Below are 15,469 nucleotides of genomic sequence, written 5' to 3'. Positions count from 1 at the left end.
GACTGAAAGAATTGTTTGCCACACCCAGAGCAGGTGACCAATCTCTCCCCAGTAAAACCCACGAGTGCCTCAGCAGGTTGGATGACTGAATACTTCCCCACACTCTGGGCAAGTAAATGGTCTCCCACCCACCCTACCCCCCCCCCCAACCCACTCTCCCCACCTCTCAGTGTGAACTCGCTGGTGTTTCTGCAGGTTGGATGACTGTGTGAACCCCTTCCCATACACAGAATAGGCAAATAGCCTCTCCCCAGTCTGAACTCGCTGGCGTGACAGCAGATGGGATAACTGACTAAATCTGTTCCCGCACTAGGAGCAAGTGAACGCTCTCTCCCCAATGTGAACCTGCTGGTGTGTCTCCAGGTGGAATAGCAGACTGAACGCCTCGCCACACTCAGAGCAGCTAAACAGTGGCTCCTGAGAGTGAATGCACTGATAGTCTTCAGGCTTTGATGGACGTTTGAATCCTTTCCCACAGTTGTCACGTTTCAGTGGTTTCTCCATGGTGCCGGTGTCTTTGTGTCTCTCCAGGTTGTATGATCAGCTGATGCTGTTTTCAAATCCTCTCCCTCTAATCTCCTATAAACAGGGTTCACAAAGATGAGAACAGTCAGTGCAGGATAGAAAATCAGAACAGGCAATTCTAGTTTTATGGAGTAATCCCAGTCAACATGTGTGCGATAAGTGTCTGCAGCTTGAGGAGCTTTGGCTCAGAGTCATCGAGTGGAAGACTGACCTGCAGACACTGCAACACATCAGGGATGGGAGAAGCTACCGAGATGTTTTGTACCAGTAGGCAGTCACACTACTGAGGATAGAGTCTTCTAATGTGATCAATTGTCAGGGGCGAGAGGGTGTGACTGCGAGTCAGGCAGGTGAAGGGACACAAAGGAGTTTTGGAATCTGCATGGCTGTGATGTTTCCTCAGCTGGTTTCTATGTGACTGGAGCTGCAGGGGTTGCAGGTACAAAGAGGAATGTACTGGTAGTATGGACAGTATAGGGAAAGGGATTGACACTGTTCTCTGCAGCAAAGGAGTGTTGTCTCCCCAGTGCCAGGTTCCAGACATCAGTCCCAATGACGGAGGAAGAACTCGGAAAGATGCTTTGCACAGCGAATCTGATGCAGGAGTCACTAATTTTGGAAATAAGCATTGTAATTCGTTGGGTTACTAACTGGGTACAGGTAGAGCGCCTTATGTAGAGAGATTAATCCGTTGCTCAATTGTTCATGTGGGAGAGGTGGATTCCAGTTTGTGAGCGACTGGCACCAGTACAAAGAACAGCACAGGAAACAGGCCCTTCGGCCCCACAAGCCCGTGCCGCCCATTTTAACACTCAGCGAGTGCCATATTCAAGTCTTTCGTCGATCATCAACGTTTTTGTCTACCTCTAGTGAAACTGCACAATAAAGGGGGTGCAAATTTAGGGAATTACATGTGTGCCAGACTAAGGGAGATCCAATTCAGGTACAATTATCCCAATTCTCCAGTACTGGGGAAAGTGGGGCCTGTGCCATTGGGATGGTTTACACCTGAACCATTCTGTGACCAGTGCCCTTGTGAACTGCATAATGAGGGATTAATTGCAATACCAGTTGCAGCGCCGTTTGGTATTAGCTGGGGCATGAATTGGAAGTGAGGAAAAATGGTGGAAACTTCAATCTTCAAAACGCATCAACCTCATCACTGTAGCTCCTGTGAAAGTTACAAGTTAGCATACGGTAGCCATTCATCACTGACTGGAACTGACAAAATGTCAAGTTCTACTGTACGTTACATCTTTGAACTCCCTGCTCCCTGGAACGGCAAATTGTGCGGAGGGTGTGGAAAGTCTGTAGAAGGATCTAGATAGGCTGGGCGAATGGGCCAGGAACTGGCAAGTGGAATTTAATGTTAGCAAGTGTGAAGTTGTCCACTTTGGTAGGAATAATGGTAGGAAGGACTATTACTTACATGGTGAAAAACTGCAGCATGCGACGGTGCAGAGGGACCTCGGGGTCCTTGTGCGTGAGTCACAAAAACCCAGCCTGCAGGTGCAGCAGGTGGTCAGGAAGGCGAATGGGATGCTGGCCTTCATAGCGAGGGGGATTGAATATAAAAGTAGGGAGGTCTTGCTGCAACTGTACAGGGCACTGGTGAGGCCGCAGCTGGAGTACTGTATGCAGTTTTGGTTGCCACACGTACGCAAGGACATTTTGGCCTTGGAGGGAGTGCAGAGGAGGTTTACTAGGCTGATACCGGAGTTGAGGGGGTTGAGCTATGAGGAGAGGCTGAATAAACTAGGCTTGTACTCGTTAGAGTTTAGAAGAATGAGGGGAGATCTCATTGAGACATATAAGATGATGAATGGGATGGATAGGATAGAGGTGGAGAGGCTCTTCCCGCTCAGAAAGGACAGTAGGACTAGGGGGCACAGCCTCAAGATAAAGGGGGGGGGCTGTTTAGAACGGAGTTGAGGAGGAACTTCTTCACTCAAAGGGTGGTGAATCTCTGGAATTCTCTGCCCGTTGAAGTGGTGGAGGCTACCTCGCTAAATATATTTAAGACGCGGGTTGATGGGTTTTTGATAGGCAAGGGGATTAAGGGTTATGGGGAGAGGGCGGGAAGGTGGAACTGAGACACAACAGATCAGCCATGATCTTATTGAATGGCGGGGCAGGCTCGAGGGGCCAGATGGCCTACTCCTGCTCCTATTTCTTATGTTCTTATTATGGGAATCAAGCCCAGGTCCCTGGCGCTGTGAGGCAGCAGTGCTAACCACTGTGTCACCATACTACCCATAAGAATGTGGGACCAATTACCAGAAAAGGTTAAGATCTATGCCTGAGCTGAAAACATTTCTATAAACTTATATTGTCAATGAGTTGTTCACCAGCTGAAAATAGAAAGGGGTTCAGCCTATTGACCCATTAGCTGACACAGCAACATTGGTCTCACTGGTGTGAGATCCTTCAGATACTTCAAGTCTATGAAGTCTCGAAACTCTCCAAATTTAAAATGATTTTTTTCCACGCTGAGGGCAGTGCTGCTGGAAAGACAATGTTTAAATGTCACATCTGTAATGAAAAAAAATCACTCGGTCACCCCATCTGCTGAGATTCCACTGAGTTCAGATCTAACTGTGGGGCAAAAAGGGAAAATGCTGGAAAATCTCAGCGGGACTGACAGTATTGATGGAGAGGGATTAGAGCCAACCTCGAGTCTGGATGACCCTTCGTTAAAGCTATATTCTCTCTCCACATTTTCTTTCAGACCTGCTGAGATTTTCCAGCATTTTCGGTTTTTGTTTCAGGTTCCAACATCCGTATTTTGCTTTTTCTCAAAATGTGGGGGCTTGTTCGACGGTTCATTTTATCTAGCAGAGAATTACGGTGCAGGTTAGTTCAAATTGGTCTCGGTATCAATTGAATGACCAATTTGATACTTTGCTCCCATCATTTGCAGCACAGAGGGTGGGGTTATTGCTATCATTCTCAGAGCATTCACCGGGATGACAAGGAGACGGCCCTGAATATGCGCAGTACGGACTGGGATCACGGGGATGACAAGCAGACGGCCCTGAACATGCGCAGTACGGACCGGGATCACCGGGATGACAAGCAGATGGCCCTGAACACGCGCAGTACGGACCGGGATCACCGGGATGACAAGCAGACGGCCCTGAACATGCGCAGTATGGACCGGGATCACAGGGATGACAAGCAGACGGCCCTGAACGTGCGCAGTACGGACCGGGATGACAATCAGACGGCCCTGGACATGCGCAGTACGGACCGGAATCACCGGGATGATGCGCAGTACGGACTGAGTCTGGAGTGTGCGTACTGCGAGTTTCGCCATGAGCATGCGCGGTGCTGTCTTGTGATGAAGCTGTGCAGAGCGGGTGAGTGAATGTGGAGAAAACTAACAGAGTTACTGTCTGGGTGAGGGAGGATGGGGCCAGCAGAGAGAGGGTTCAGACCCACTCCCCAAAACCTCTAACAGAGTTACTGTCTGGGTGAGGGAGGATGGAGCCAGCAGAGAGAGGGTTCAGACCCACTCCCCAAAACCACTAACAGAGTTACTGTCTGGGTGAGGGAGGATGGGGCCAGCAGAGAGAGGGTTCAGACCCACTCCCCAAACCTCTAACAGAGTTACTGTCTGGGTGAGGGAGGATGGGGCCAGCAGAGAGAGGGTTCAGACCCACTCCCCAAAACCACTAACAGAGTTACTGTCTGGGTGAGGGAGGATGGAGCCAGCAGAGAGAGGGTTCAGACCCACTCCCCAAAACCACTAACAGAGTTACTGTCTGGGTGAGGGAGGATGGAGCCAGCAGAGAGAGGATTCAGACCCACTCCCCAAACCTCTAACAGAGTTACTGTCTGGGTGAGGGAGGATGGGGCCAGCAGAGAGAGGATTCAGACCCACTCCCCAAAATCACTAACAGAGTTACTGTCTGGGTGAGGGAGGATGGAGCCAGCAGAGAGAGGGTTCAGACCCACTCCCCAAAACCCACTAACAGAGTTACTGTCTGGGTGAGGGAGGATGGGGCCAGCAGAGAGAGGGTTCAGACCCACTCCCCAAAACCTCTAACAGAGTTACTGTCTGGGTGAGGGAGGATGGGGCCAGCAGAGAGAGGGTTCAGACCCACTCCCCAAAACCCACTAACAGAGTTACTGTCTGGGTGAGGGAGGATGGAGCCAGCAGAGAGAGGGTTCAGACCCACTCCCCAAAACCTCTAACAGAGTTACTGTCTGGGTGAGGGAGGATGGGGCCAGCAGAGAGAGGGTTCAGACCCACTCCCCAAACCTCTAACAGAGTTACTGTCTGGGTGAGGGAGGATGGGGCCAGCAGAGAGGATACAGAGGGTTCAGACCGCACACCCAAAAACCACTAACTCTTGTGTTTGCAGGGAACGGGAGGGAAAAGTCTGGATTTCTCCTTTTGCCAGACCCGGGTTAACGGCTGCCACCTTTATAGGGGCTTTGTAATGGACTTTAACCTTTTGGGTTGGGATGGTGGCACAGTGGGTTAGCACTGCTGCTTCACAGTGCCAGGGACCTGGGTTTGATCCCCAGCTTGGGTCACTGTCTGTGTGGAGTTTGCACATTCTCCTTGTGGGTTTCCTCTGGGTGCTCCGGTTTCCTCCCACAGTCCAGGGATGTGCAGGCTAGGTTGATTGGCCATGCTAAAATTGCCCCTTAGTGTACTAGGACGTGTAGGTTAGAGGGATTAGAGGGTAAGTGTGTAAGGATATGGGGGTAGGGTCTGGGTGGGATTGTTGAACCTATTTCTGTCTTAAAGACACTCAATGACCTGGCTTCCACAGCCTTCTGCGGCAAAGAGTTCCACACATTCACCACCCTCTGGCTGAAGAAATTCCTCCTCATCTCTGTTTTGAAGGATTGTCCCTTCAGCCTGAGTTGTGCGTTCTGGTTCTAGTTTTTCCTATTAGTGGAAACATTGTCTCCATGTCCACTTGATCCAGGCCTCGCAGTATCCTGTAAGTTTCAATAAGATCCCCCCTCATCCTTCTAAACTCCAATGAGTACAGACCCAGAGTCCTCAACCGTTCCTCATACGACAAACTCTTCATTCCAGAGATCATTCTTGTGAATCTCCTCTGGACCCTTTCCAAGGCCAGCACGTCCTTCCTTCAACATGGGGTCCAGAACTGCTCACAATACTCCAAATAGGGTCTGACCAGAGCCTTATACAGCTTCAGAATTGCATCCCTGCTCTTGTATTCTAGCCCTGTCGACATGAATGCTAACATTGTATTTGCCTTCCGAACTGCTGACTGAACCTGCACGTTAATCTTAAGAGAATCTTGAACAATGACTCCCAAGTCCCTTTGTGTTTCTGATTTCCTAAGCATTTTCCCATTTAGAAAATAGTCTCTGCCTCCGTTCCTCCTTCCAAAGTGCATAACCTCACACTTTTCCATCTTGTATTCCATCCGCCACTTCTTTACCCACTTTCCTAACCTGGTGGGTCAACAAGATTTGGTGTGAGTAAGCACCCAGGGAGCAGTGTTTTGGACGAACTGAAGATTATGGGGAGGTTTACAGACCGACCGAGAGTGCGTTTGGAAAGTTAAATTAGAATGGTATGTGACTTGGAGGTAATGGTGTCTGTGTCAGTCTCTCAAATGACCAGCTTCATTCAGCTCAATTTCACAACCTACCTTTGTGTTTTTGTGGGTTCTCTCACTCTTCTGTTTTTAAATCAATTTCACAGGTTATTAAAAGGGGAAGGCTTGTAGTCAGGAAACTGAAACTAAACATCACGTCAGAATCGCAGTCTGAATACTGTCGAATTTTGAACATGGAAGGAAAAAGCACCAATCAAAGTGGGGAGAAATCGTACATGTGCTCCGTATGTGGACGAGGCTTCAGCCAATCATCTGACCTGGCGAAACATAAATGCGGTCACACTGGAGAGAAACCGTGGAAATGTTTGGACTGTGGGAAGAGATTCATTTACCCTTCAGCGTTGGAGAAACATTGGCGCAGTCACACTGGGGAGAGACCGTTCACCTGCTCTGACTGTGGGAAGGGATTCATTCAGTCATCCCAGCTGCTGACCCACCAGCGAGTTCACACTGACGAGAGACCGTTTAAATGTCCAGACTGTGGGAAGTGCTTTAAAAGCTCCGGGAACCTGGTGATCCATCAACGCGTTCACACCGATGAGAAACCTTTCAGGTGTTCTCAGTGTGGGACTGGGTTCAAGCAGTTGTGTCATCTCACTGTGCACCAACGAGTGCACTCTGGGGAGAGGCTGTTCGCCTGTTCTGAGTGCGGGAAGGGATTCACTCAATCTTCCACCCTCATGAGGCACAAGCGAGTTCACACTGGAGAGAGGCCATTCATCTGCTCCCATTGTGGGAAGGGATTCACTCAGACGTCCCACCTGCTGACGCACCAACGAGTTCATGCTAGGAAGAGACGTTCATCTGCCCTCAGTGTGGGAAGGGATTCAATCACCCATCAAACTTGCTGAACCACCAGTGAGTTCACAAGTAACAACAGTGATCGGATATCACTGTTAATCACCCCAAGGGATCAGTGCTGGGACCTTTGCTGTTTGTAATATATACAAAATGTAACTGGTTTGACTAGTAAGCTTGCGGACGACACAAAGCTTGGTGGATTTGCGGATGGGATGAGGACCCTCAGAGCATACGGCAGGATATGGATTGGTTGGAAGCTTGGGCAGAGAAATGTCAGATGGAGCTTAATCTGGATAAATGTGAGGTAATGCATTTTGGAAGATCTAATGCAGAGAGGAACTGGGGAGCTGCCCATTTTACTTTGTCCTAATTTAATTTGAGTTTGTCTATTTGGTTTGACCTTAAAAGAGGACTGAGAGGAACTATACAGTAAATGGCAGAGCCCTTAGAGTATTAAAGGCAGAGGGATCTGGGTGCACAGGTACACAGGTCACTGAAAGTGGCAACGCAGGTGGAGAAATCATCAAAACCCTACTTGTACAGAAAGAGGCCCATCAAGTCTGCACCAACCACAATCCCACCCAGGCCCTACCCCCATATCCCTATATATTTACCTACTAATCCCTCTAACCTGTGCATCTCAAGACACTAAGGGGCAATTTTTTAGCGTAGCCAATCAACCTAACCCGCACATCTTTGGAGAAGGTAGTCAGGAAGGCATACGGCATGCTTGCCTTCATCAGCTGGGGCACTGAGTTTAAAAATTAGCAAGTCATGTCGCAGCTTCATAGAACCTTAGGCCGCACTTGGAATATAGTGTTCAATTCTGGTCACCACACTACCAGAAGGATGTGGAGGCTTTGGAGAGGGTTCAGAAAAGATTTACCAGGATGTCACCTGGTGTGGAGTGCATTAGCTATGGGGAGAGGTTAGAGAAACTTGGTTTGTTCTCACTGGAACGACAGTGGTTGAGGGGCGACTTCAATGAAGTCGAAAAGATTGAGGAGCATGGACAGAGTGGATAGTTAGCTTTCTCCCAGGGTGAAAGAGTCAATTACTAGGGGGCACAGGTTTAAGGGGCAAGGTTTAAAGGAGCTGTACGAGGCAAGTTTTTATGCAGACGGTGGTGGGTGCCTGGAACGTGCCACTGGGGGAGGTACTGGAAGCAGATACAATAGTGACTTTTAAGGGGCATCTTGACAAACACATGAATAGGATGGGAATAGAGGGATATGGTCCCCAGAAGGGTAGGCAGCTTTAGTTCAGTCAGACAGCATAGTCAGTGTAGGCTCGAAGGGCCTGTTCCTGTGCTGTAATTTTCTTTGTTCTTTGAGGGCTGAATCATGTTTATTATGGTCTGTTTCTGCTGATAATAAACTCCAGCCCAATATAGATTTTAATTGGCATAGTAGTGCAGTGGTTAGCACTGCTGCCTCACAGCGTTGATTCCCAGCTTGGAACTTCTTCACTCAAAGGGTGGTGAATCTCTGGAATTCTCTGCCCTTTGAAGTGGTGGAGGCTGCCTCGCTAAATATATTTAAGTCACGGGTAGATAGGTTTCTGATAGACAAGGGAATTAAGGGGAGAAAGCGGGAAAGTGGAACTGATCCACTTCAGATCAGCCACGATCTTATTGAATGGCGGGGCAGGCTCGAAGGGCTAGATGGCCGACTCCTGCTCCTATTTCTTATGGGTCACTGTCTGTGTGGAGTTCTGAGGCCAGAACTCTCCATTCACCTGACGAAGGGGGTAACCCCGAAAGCTAGTGAGTATATTATCAAATAAATCGGTTGGACTAAAACCTGGTGTTGTCAGACTTTTTACTGTGTTTACGCCAGTCCAACGCCGGCACATCCACATCATGTGTGGAGTCTGCACAGTCTCCCCATATGTGTGTGGGTTTCCTCCGGGTGCTCCAGTCTGAAAGACGTGCTGGTTAGGTGGGTTGACCATGTTAAATTCTTCCTCCGTGTGCCTGAACAGGCAACTGAGAGAGGCGATGAGAGGATTTTCACAGTAACTTCATTGCAGTGTTAACGTAAGGCTTACTTGTGACACCAATGAAAAACTTTAAACTTTAAAAACTTAATGTTGTGGATATAATTAAATACATTAGCTTTCTATTATACACAGAGTGTCCTGTTTTTTGTAAATATCTCTGAACCAAGTTAGTTCCTTTCTCCCTCTCCACTGTCTCTGCCATCCTCAGCTCCAATAACAAGTGTGAGGTGCGCCTGGAGCTTCTGTCTCACTAAGATTGAGACAATCAGTTCTCTCTGCTGCTTCCTCCCTTTTTCGGCTGATTGACAGCAGCTCTGGACCAATAGGAAGAGAGGGGACAACCACAATCCCACCCAGGCCCTATTCCCGTATCCATTTCCCCTGCTAATCCCCTTGACGTTCGGGTCAATTTAGCATGGTCGATCAACTATCTCGCACGCACATCTTTGGACTGTGGGAGGAAACCGTAGCACCTGGAGGAAACCCACACAGACATGGGGAGAACGTGCAGACTCTACACAAACAGTGACGGAATTGAACCTGGGACCCTGGCGCTGTGAGGCAGCAGTGCTAACCCTGTGCCACCCCCTGTGATAGATCCTGTGTGTGGGGACGGATTGGCTTCATAAAGATGTTGTATAAACTAAGAAAGAAGTTGCCAGTCTCCATTTGCAGCTGTTTGTCCCCATTTACAGACCCGAGCTCACGGCCGCCATGTGTCCAGTAGACAATGTGCAGCAGGGCTGGGAGTGCATTTGGGTAGTTGTCTGGATGAGCTGAGACTAGGGTGTAGTCCAGCAATATTACTGAGGTGGAAATTGGCAATCTTGGTGGCTGGAAACTCATCTTTTCTATTACATACGGAGTGTCCTGTCTTTGTAAATATCTCTGAACCAAGTCAGTTCCTTTTGAAGGGCTCTCCCTCTCTACTGTCTCCTCCGTACCATATTTCTCCATGGTTGTGAACAATCTGGTGCACCCTCAGATAGTTGCCACAGAGAGGGAGTGACTAGTGAGTATAGTTGTAGTGGGGACTGATTGCAATGCCTTCAGTCCTCCCAATATTTCAATGGAAGGAAGTTCTGTTCATCCAGTACTAGAAGTTTGACAAGTCAAAGCAGTGTGTGACTTGTTGGTGATGGTTTACACGTACACCCGCTACACTGGCCTTTCTAGGTGGTGGAAGTTGAGGGTTTGGGAGATTCAGAGTTCTGGTCAAACTGAAGGTATATAAATCCCCCTCATTCTCGGTCTGCTTCAATTTTCTCTCTTCATCTCTTGCTATCTTGTGACAGACACCAGCGTGCTCCATAGTTCCAGACTGGGTGACAGTTTCCCTTCCCTGAAAGACATTAGTGAACCAGTCGGGTTTTTACAATCTATCGCTTGCATGGCCACTTTGTTTTCCTAGTGCCTGCCCCACACATTATTAGATTGATTCAGCTCAATTTCACAACCTGCCTCTGTGTTTTTGTGGGCTCTCTCTCATTCCTTCTTTTCTGTTTTTAATCATTTTCAAAGGATGTTAGTTAAGGGATGGATTTGCAGTTGGGAAACTGAAACCAAACATCACATCAGGATTTGTCAGAGTTGACAACTGCTTGTAACCAGAATATTTTGAACATGGAAGGAAAATGCCCTGTACACGTTGGGGAGAAACCATACATGTGTTCTGTGTGTGGATGAGGCTTCAGCCAAGCATCTGGCCTGTCCAGACACAAGCGCACTCACGGTGGGGAGATACCGTGGAAATGTGGGGACTGCGGGAAGGGATTCAGATACCCGTCTGAGCTGAAAACACATCAGCGCAGTCACACTGGGGAGACACCGTTCATCTGCTCCGAATGTGGGAAAGGATTTATTGACTCATCCAAGCTCCTGAGACACCAGTGAGTTCACACGGGGGAGAGATCTTTTAAATGCCCGGTCTGTGGGCAGTGCTACAAAAGCACCTGGGATCTGACGTCTCATCAACGTGTTCACACAGATGAGAAACCGTACAGGTGCTCTGACTGTGGGACTGGGTTCAGGTGGTCATCTCAACTCACTGTACACCAGCGAGTTCACACTGGGGAGAGGCTGTTCACCTGCTCCGAGTGTGCGGTGAGTTTCAGTGATTCATCCTCCCTGCTGACACACCAGAAAGTTCACGAGGTGTTCGCTGTTAATCACATCCAGGACTGAACCTCATGGGATCTGTTTCCGCTGATCTGGACTGGTTGCGTGCTTTAATATTCTGCCTCAAAATCAAATAAATCAACTTTATGTTGAACACACACTATTGAGTATTTTTATTATCTCTAACACCTTAGATCCTCTGTCTCCTCCATCCTCACCTCCAACAAGTGTGAGGAGCTCTTGGAGCTTCTTTGTTACCAAGATTAAGACAATCCCATCAGCTTCCTCTGCTGCTTCCCTCCCTTCCACCAGCCACCAGGGCAAACTGTCTCTAAAGTTCCCCCTTGACTGAGTCCTGAATTCCCATCTTCCTCCAATCTCTCCTCCTCCCCTCTCAGTTCACATTGATATGGAGATGCCAGCGTTACAGTAAGATGTCTCACAGCACCAAGTTAAAGTCCAACAGGTTTATTTGGTAGCACAAGCTTTTGGAGAGGTGTTTTTGAAATTCACATTGTCTGTGAGACATACTATCTGCTCCATTGATTCTATTTCCACTTAACTGCTGATCACTCAATCTCCCCATGTTCACTGATACTGTTAACCATTCTCTCTCCTGAATTACTGTCCCTCTCACACTCAAATCTACATTCAGTATCCCATCCTCAAAAAGAAAACTTTTATCCCCTCATCCTTGCAAATTACTGCCCTATCTCCACCATCAGTCTTATGTCCACACTCTTCAAGATGCAGTCCCCTCCCAAATACATTCTCAGTGCGAACAGGGTGGAATGTGTTTGGAGACAGGATATCACAATTCTCCAACTGTGGAGGAACAGGGAGAGGACCAGCTGGACTGAATAGCACTGCTAACTGACAGCACTGCAGTGCCTGGTAACTATCCTCCCTGTTCAGTTTATATTCCTCAATAAAGTTTTAAAGTTGCTAAGACTAATAAGAAAAGATGTTAACGAGACTTTTCCAATAACTTCTATCTTCTGTTCCTCTGCAACTTTTAACCTTCACCATTTAGTCCATATTTAAACATTTTTAACTGATGAAATGTTTCATCTCATTTTTATGTGTTAAAATTTACCTGATATTTTCCTGTCCCAATTATTGTCTTTTTTTTCCCAGTTTGGATAACTTTTAAACACAAGATTTGCAGTGAGAATTGAAGCGGGGACTGTCTGGTATAAAGTTGCAATGATAATGAGTGTGAATCCCCCAGCCCCAGGGGAACTGACCATCCATCTCTAGCTCTAATTCCCAAACACAAAATACTGCCAATAATCAGCAACTCAGCCTGAGGCTGTGGCCCCGCCCACCATCTGAAACCGTCACAATGCCCGACTGATTGACAACAGCTCCGGACCAATAGGAAGAGAGGGGGCGGAGCTGGAGGACAGCGCAGGGGTACTCCTCCAACCAATCGGAGTGAATGGGGGGGAGGGGCAGGGACGGGAGTGAAGCATGCGCACTGTGAGTGATGGCGATGGGGAGAGAGTGATCTGATCTTCCATCGGTAAGTGGGTGAAATGGCGGCTCGGAGGGAGCGATGGATCCGGCGGGTGGGCAGAGAGGCTTCGTAACCATGTGTAAACCGCAAACCCGGAAAATATCTCCCCGATTCCCCGTTTGCAACGCACGGAGCTCAGTCTTTTTCCCCGACCGAGCTCACGTCAGCCATTTTTCCCGCGGACAGTGTGCGGTTGTGCGCCTGCGTCTTCTTTCTGTTTTGAAAACTCCTTTTCCAGGGGAATGAGAAAGGGAGCATTTCCACACAGCATAGGCCAAAGTTTAACGGGGGTATGTGTGAGTAATCTGTCTGAGAAATAAAAAGGCAGTTTATTATCTAAATGGAGGAAAACTTCGTGTTTCATTGCAGAGGAATTTGGGTGTCCTTGTCCATGAATCGCAGAAAGTTAGTATGCAGCAGCAATAGGTAATAATGAAGGAAAATGAATTTTGGTATTCATTACGAATGGAATATAGTATAAAAGTAGGAAAATACTGTTTGCAACTGTATCGGGCATTTTATTTATTGATTAGTGTTATTACTTACGTGGCGAAAAACTGCAGCAGGCGACGGTGCAGAGGGACCTGGGGGTCCTTGTGCCTGAGTCGCAAAAACCCAGCCTGCAGGTGCAGCAGGTGGTCAGGAAGGCGAATGGGATGCTGGCCTTCATAGCGAAGGGGATTGAATATAAAAGTAGGGAGGTCTTGCTGCAGCTGTATAGGGCATTGGTGAGGCCGCAGCTGGAGTACTGTGTGCAGTTTTGGGCGCCGCACCTGCGCAAGGATATTTTGGCCCTGGAGGGAGTGCAGAGGAGGTTTACTAGGCTGATACCGGAGTTGAGGGGATTGAGCTATGAGGAGAGGCTGAATAAACTAGGCTTGTACTCGTTAGAGTTTAGAAGAATGAGGGGAGATCTCATTGAGACGTATAAGATGATGAATGGGATGGATAGGATAGAGGTGGAGAGACTCTTCCCGCTCAAAAAAGACAGTAGGACTAGGGGGCACAGCCTCAAGATAAAGGGGAGGTGGTTTAGAACGGAGTTGAGGAGGAACTTCTTCACTCAAAGGGTGGTGAATCTCTGGAATTCTCTGCCCGTTGAAGTGGTGGAGGCTGCCTCGCTAAATATTTTTAAGAAGCAGGTTGATGGGTTCTTGATAAGAGAGGGGATTAAGGGTTATGGGGAGAGGGCGGGAAAGTGGAACTGAGCCACAACAGATCAGCCATGATCTTATTGAATGGCGGGGCAGGCTCGAAGGGCTAGATGGCCTACTCCTGCTCCTATTTCTTATGTTCGCCTTACATTAACACTGCCATGAAGATGGTGGCAAAGTGGTAACATTGCTGGATCAGGAAACCCGGTGGGCAGGGGTTCAAATCTCGCCATGGCAGCTGATGGAGTTTAAATTCAGTTAATAAATCTGGAATTGAAAGCTGGTAATGGTAACCATGAAATAGTTATTTTGTCTGACAAATTTACTGGAGTTCTATGAGGATGTGTCTAGGGCGGTGGATAAAGGAGAGCCGGTGGATGTGGTCTTTCTTGATTTTCAGAAGGCGGTTGACAAGGTGCCTCACAAGAGGTTATTGCAGAAGGTCAGGGGACATGGAGTTGGGGGTAGGGTGTTAGCGTGGATAGAGGATTGGTTGTCAAATAGGAGGCAGAGAGTGGGGGGGTCAATGGGTGCTATTCGGATTGGTGGTTGGTGACTAGTGGAGTGCCCCAGGGGTCGGTGCTGGGGCCTCAGCTATTTACCATTTATATAGATGATCTGGAGGAGGGAACCGAGTGTAGGGTGTCGAAATTTGCTGATGACACCAAGATTGGGGGAATGGCAAATTGTGCGGAGGGTGTGGAGAGTCTACAGAAGGATCTAGATAGGCTGGGCAAATGGGCCAGGAACTGGCAAATGGAATTTAATGTTGGCAAGTGCAAGGTGGTCCACTTTGGTAGGAATAATGGTAGGAAGGATTATTACTTACGTGGCGAAAAACTGCAGCAGGCGACGGTGCAGAGGGACCTCGGGGTCCTTGTGCATGAGTCGCAAAAACCCAGCTTGCAGGTGCAGCAGGTGGTCAGGAAGGCGAATGGGATGCTGGCCTTCATAGCGAGGGGGATTGAATATAAAAGTAGGGAGGTCTTGCTGCAGCTGTATAGGGCATTGGTGAGGCCGCAGCTGGAGTACTGTGTGCAGTTTTGGGCGCCATACTTACGCAAGGATATTTTGGCCTTGGAGGGAGTGCAGAGGAGGTTTACTAGGCTGATGCCGGAGTTGAGGGGGTTGAGCTATGAGGAGAGGCTGAATAAACTAGGCTTGTACTCGTTAGAGTTTAGAAGAATGAGGGGAGATCTCATTGAGACGTATAAGATGATGAATGGGATGGATAGGATAGAGGTGGAGAGACTCTTCCCGCTCAGAAAGGACTGTAGGACTAGGGGGCACAGCCTCAAGATAAAGGGGGGCGGTTTAGAACGGAGTTGAGGAGGAACTTCTTCACTCAAAGGGTGGTGAATCTCTGGAATTCTCTGCCTGTTGAAGTGGTGGAGGCTGCCTCGCTAAATATTTTTAAGACGCGGGTTGATGGGTTTTTGATAAGAGAGGGGATTAAAGGTTATGGAGAGAGGGCGGGAATGTGGAACTGAGCCACGACAGATCAGCCATGATCTTATTGAATGGCGGGGCAGGCTCGAAGGGCTAGTTGGCCTACTCCTGCTCCTATTTCTTATGTTCTTATGAAGTTACTGTGAAAATCCCCAAGTTGCTACACTCCGGTGTCTGTTCGGGTACGCTGAGGGAGAATTTAACATGGCCAATGCACCTAACCAGCACGTCTTTTACAGCGTGGGAGGAAACTGCAGCACCTGGTTGGACCCCATGCAGACCGCGGCAGACAC

At 48.4% G+C, this 15,469-nt stretch overlaps 1 protein-coding gene across 1 annotated transcript; it reads left to right on the top strand.

Annotated features, from left to right (window-relative positions):
• The first annotated feature begins 6,189 nt into the window (after nt 1-6,189).
• LOC145361911 (uncharacterized) lies at nt 6,190-11,170 on the top strand. The gene is given in 3 exon segments (XM_080217897.1): nt 6,190-6,970; nt 9,632-9,695; nt 10,624-11,170. Coding segments are annotated over 3 exon segments (1,224 nt in total). The 5' UTR covers nt 6,190-6,307; the 3' UTR covers nt 11,121-11,170.
• Nucleotides 11,171-15,469: the final 4,299 nt, after the last annotated feature.

The sequence above is a fragment of the Carcharhinus amblyrhynchos genome, chromosome X, assembly GCF_965287045.1.
Source record: "Carcharhinus amblyrhynchos chromosome X, sCarAmb.v2.hapA, whole genome shotgun sequence".
NCBI lineage: Eukaryota > Metazoa > Chordata > Chondrichthyes > Carcharhiniformes > Carcharhinidae > Carcharhinus > Carcharhinus amblyrhynchos.
Note: the sequence above shows the minus strand (reverse complement) of the source record. Positions and strands in the feature narration are given on the sequence as shown.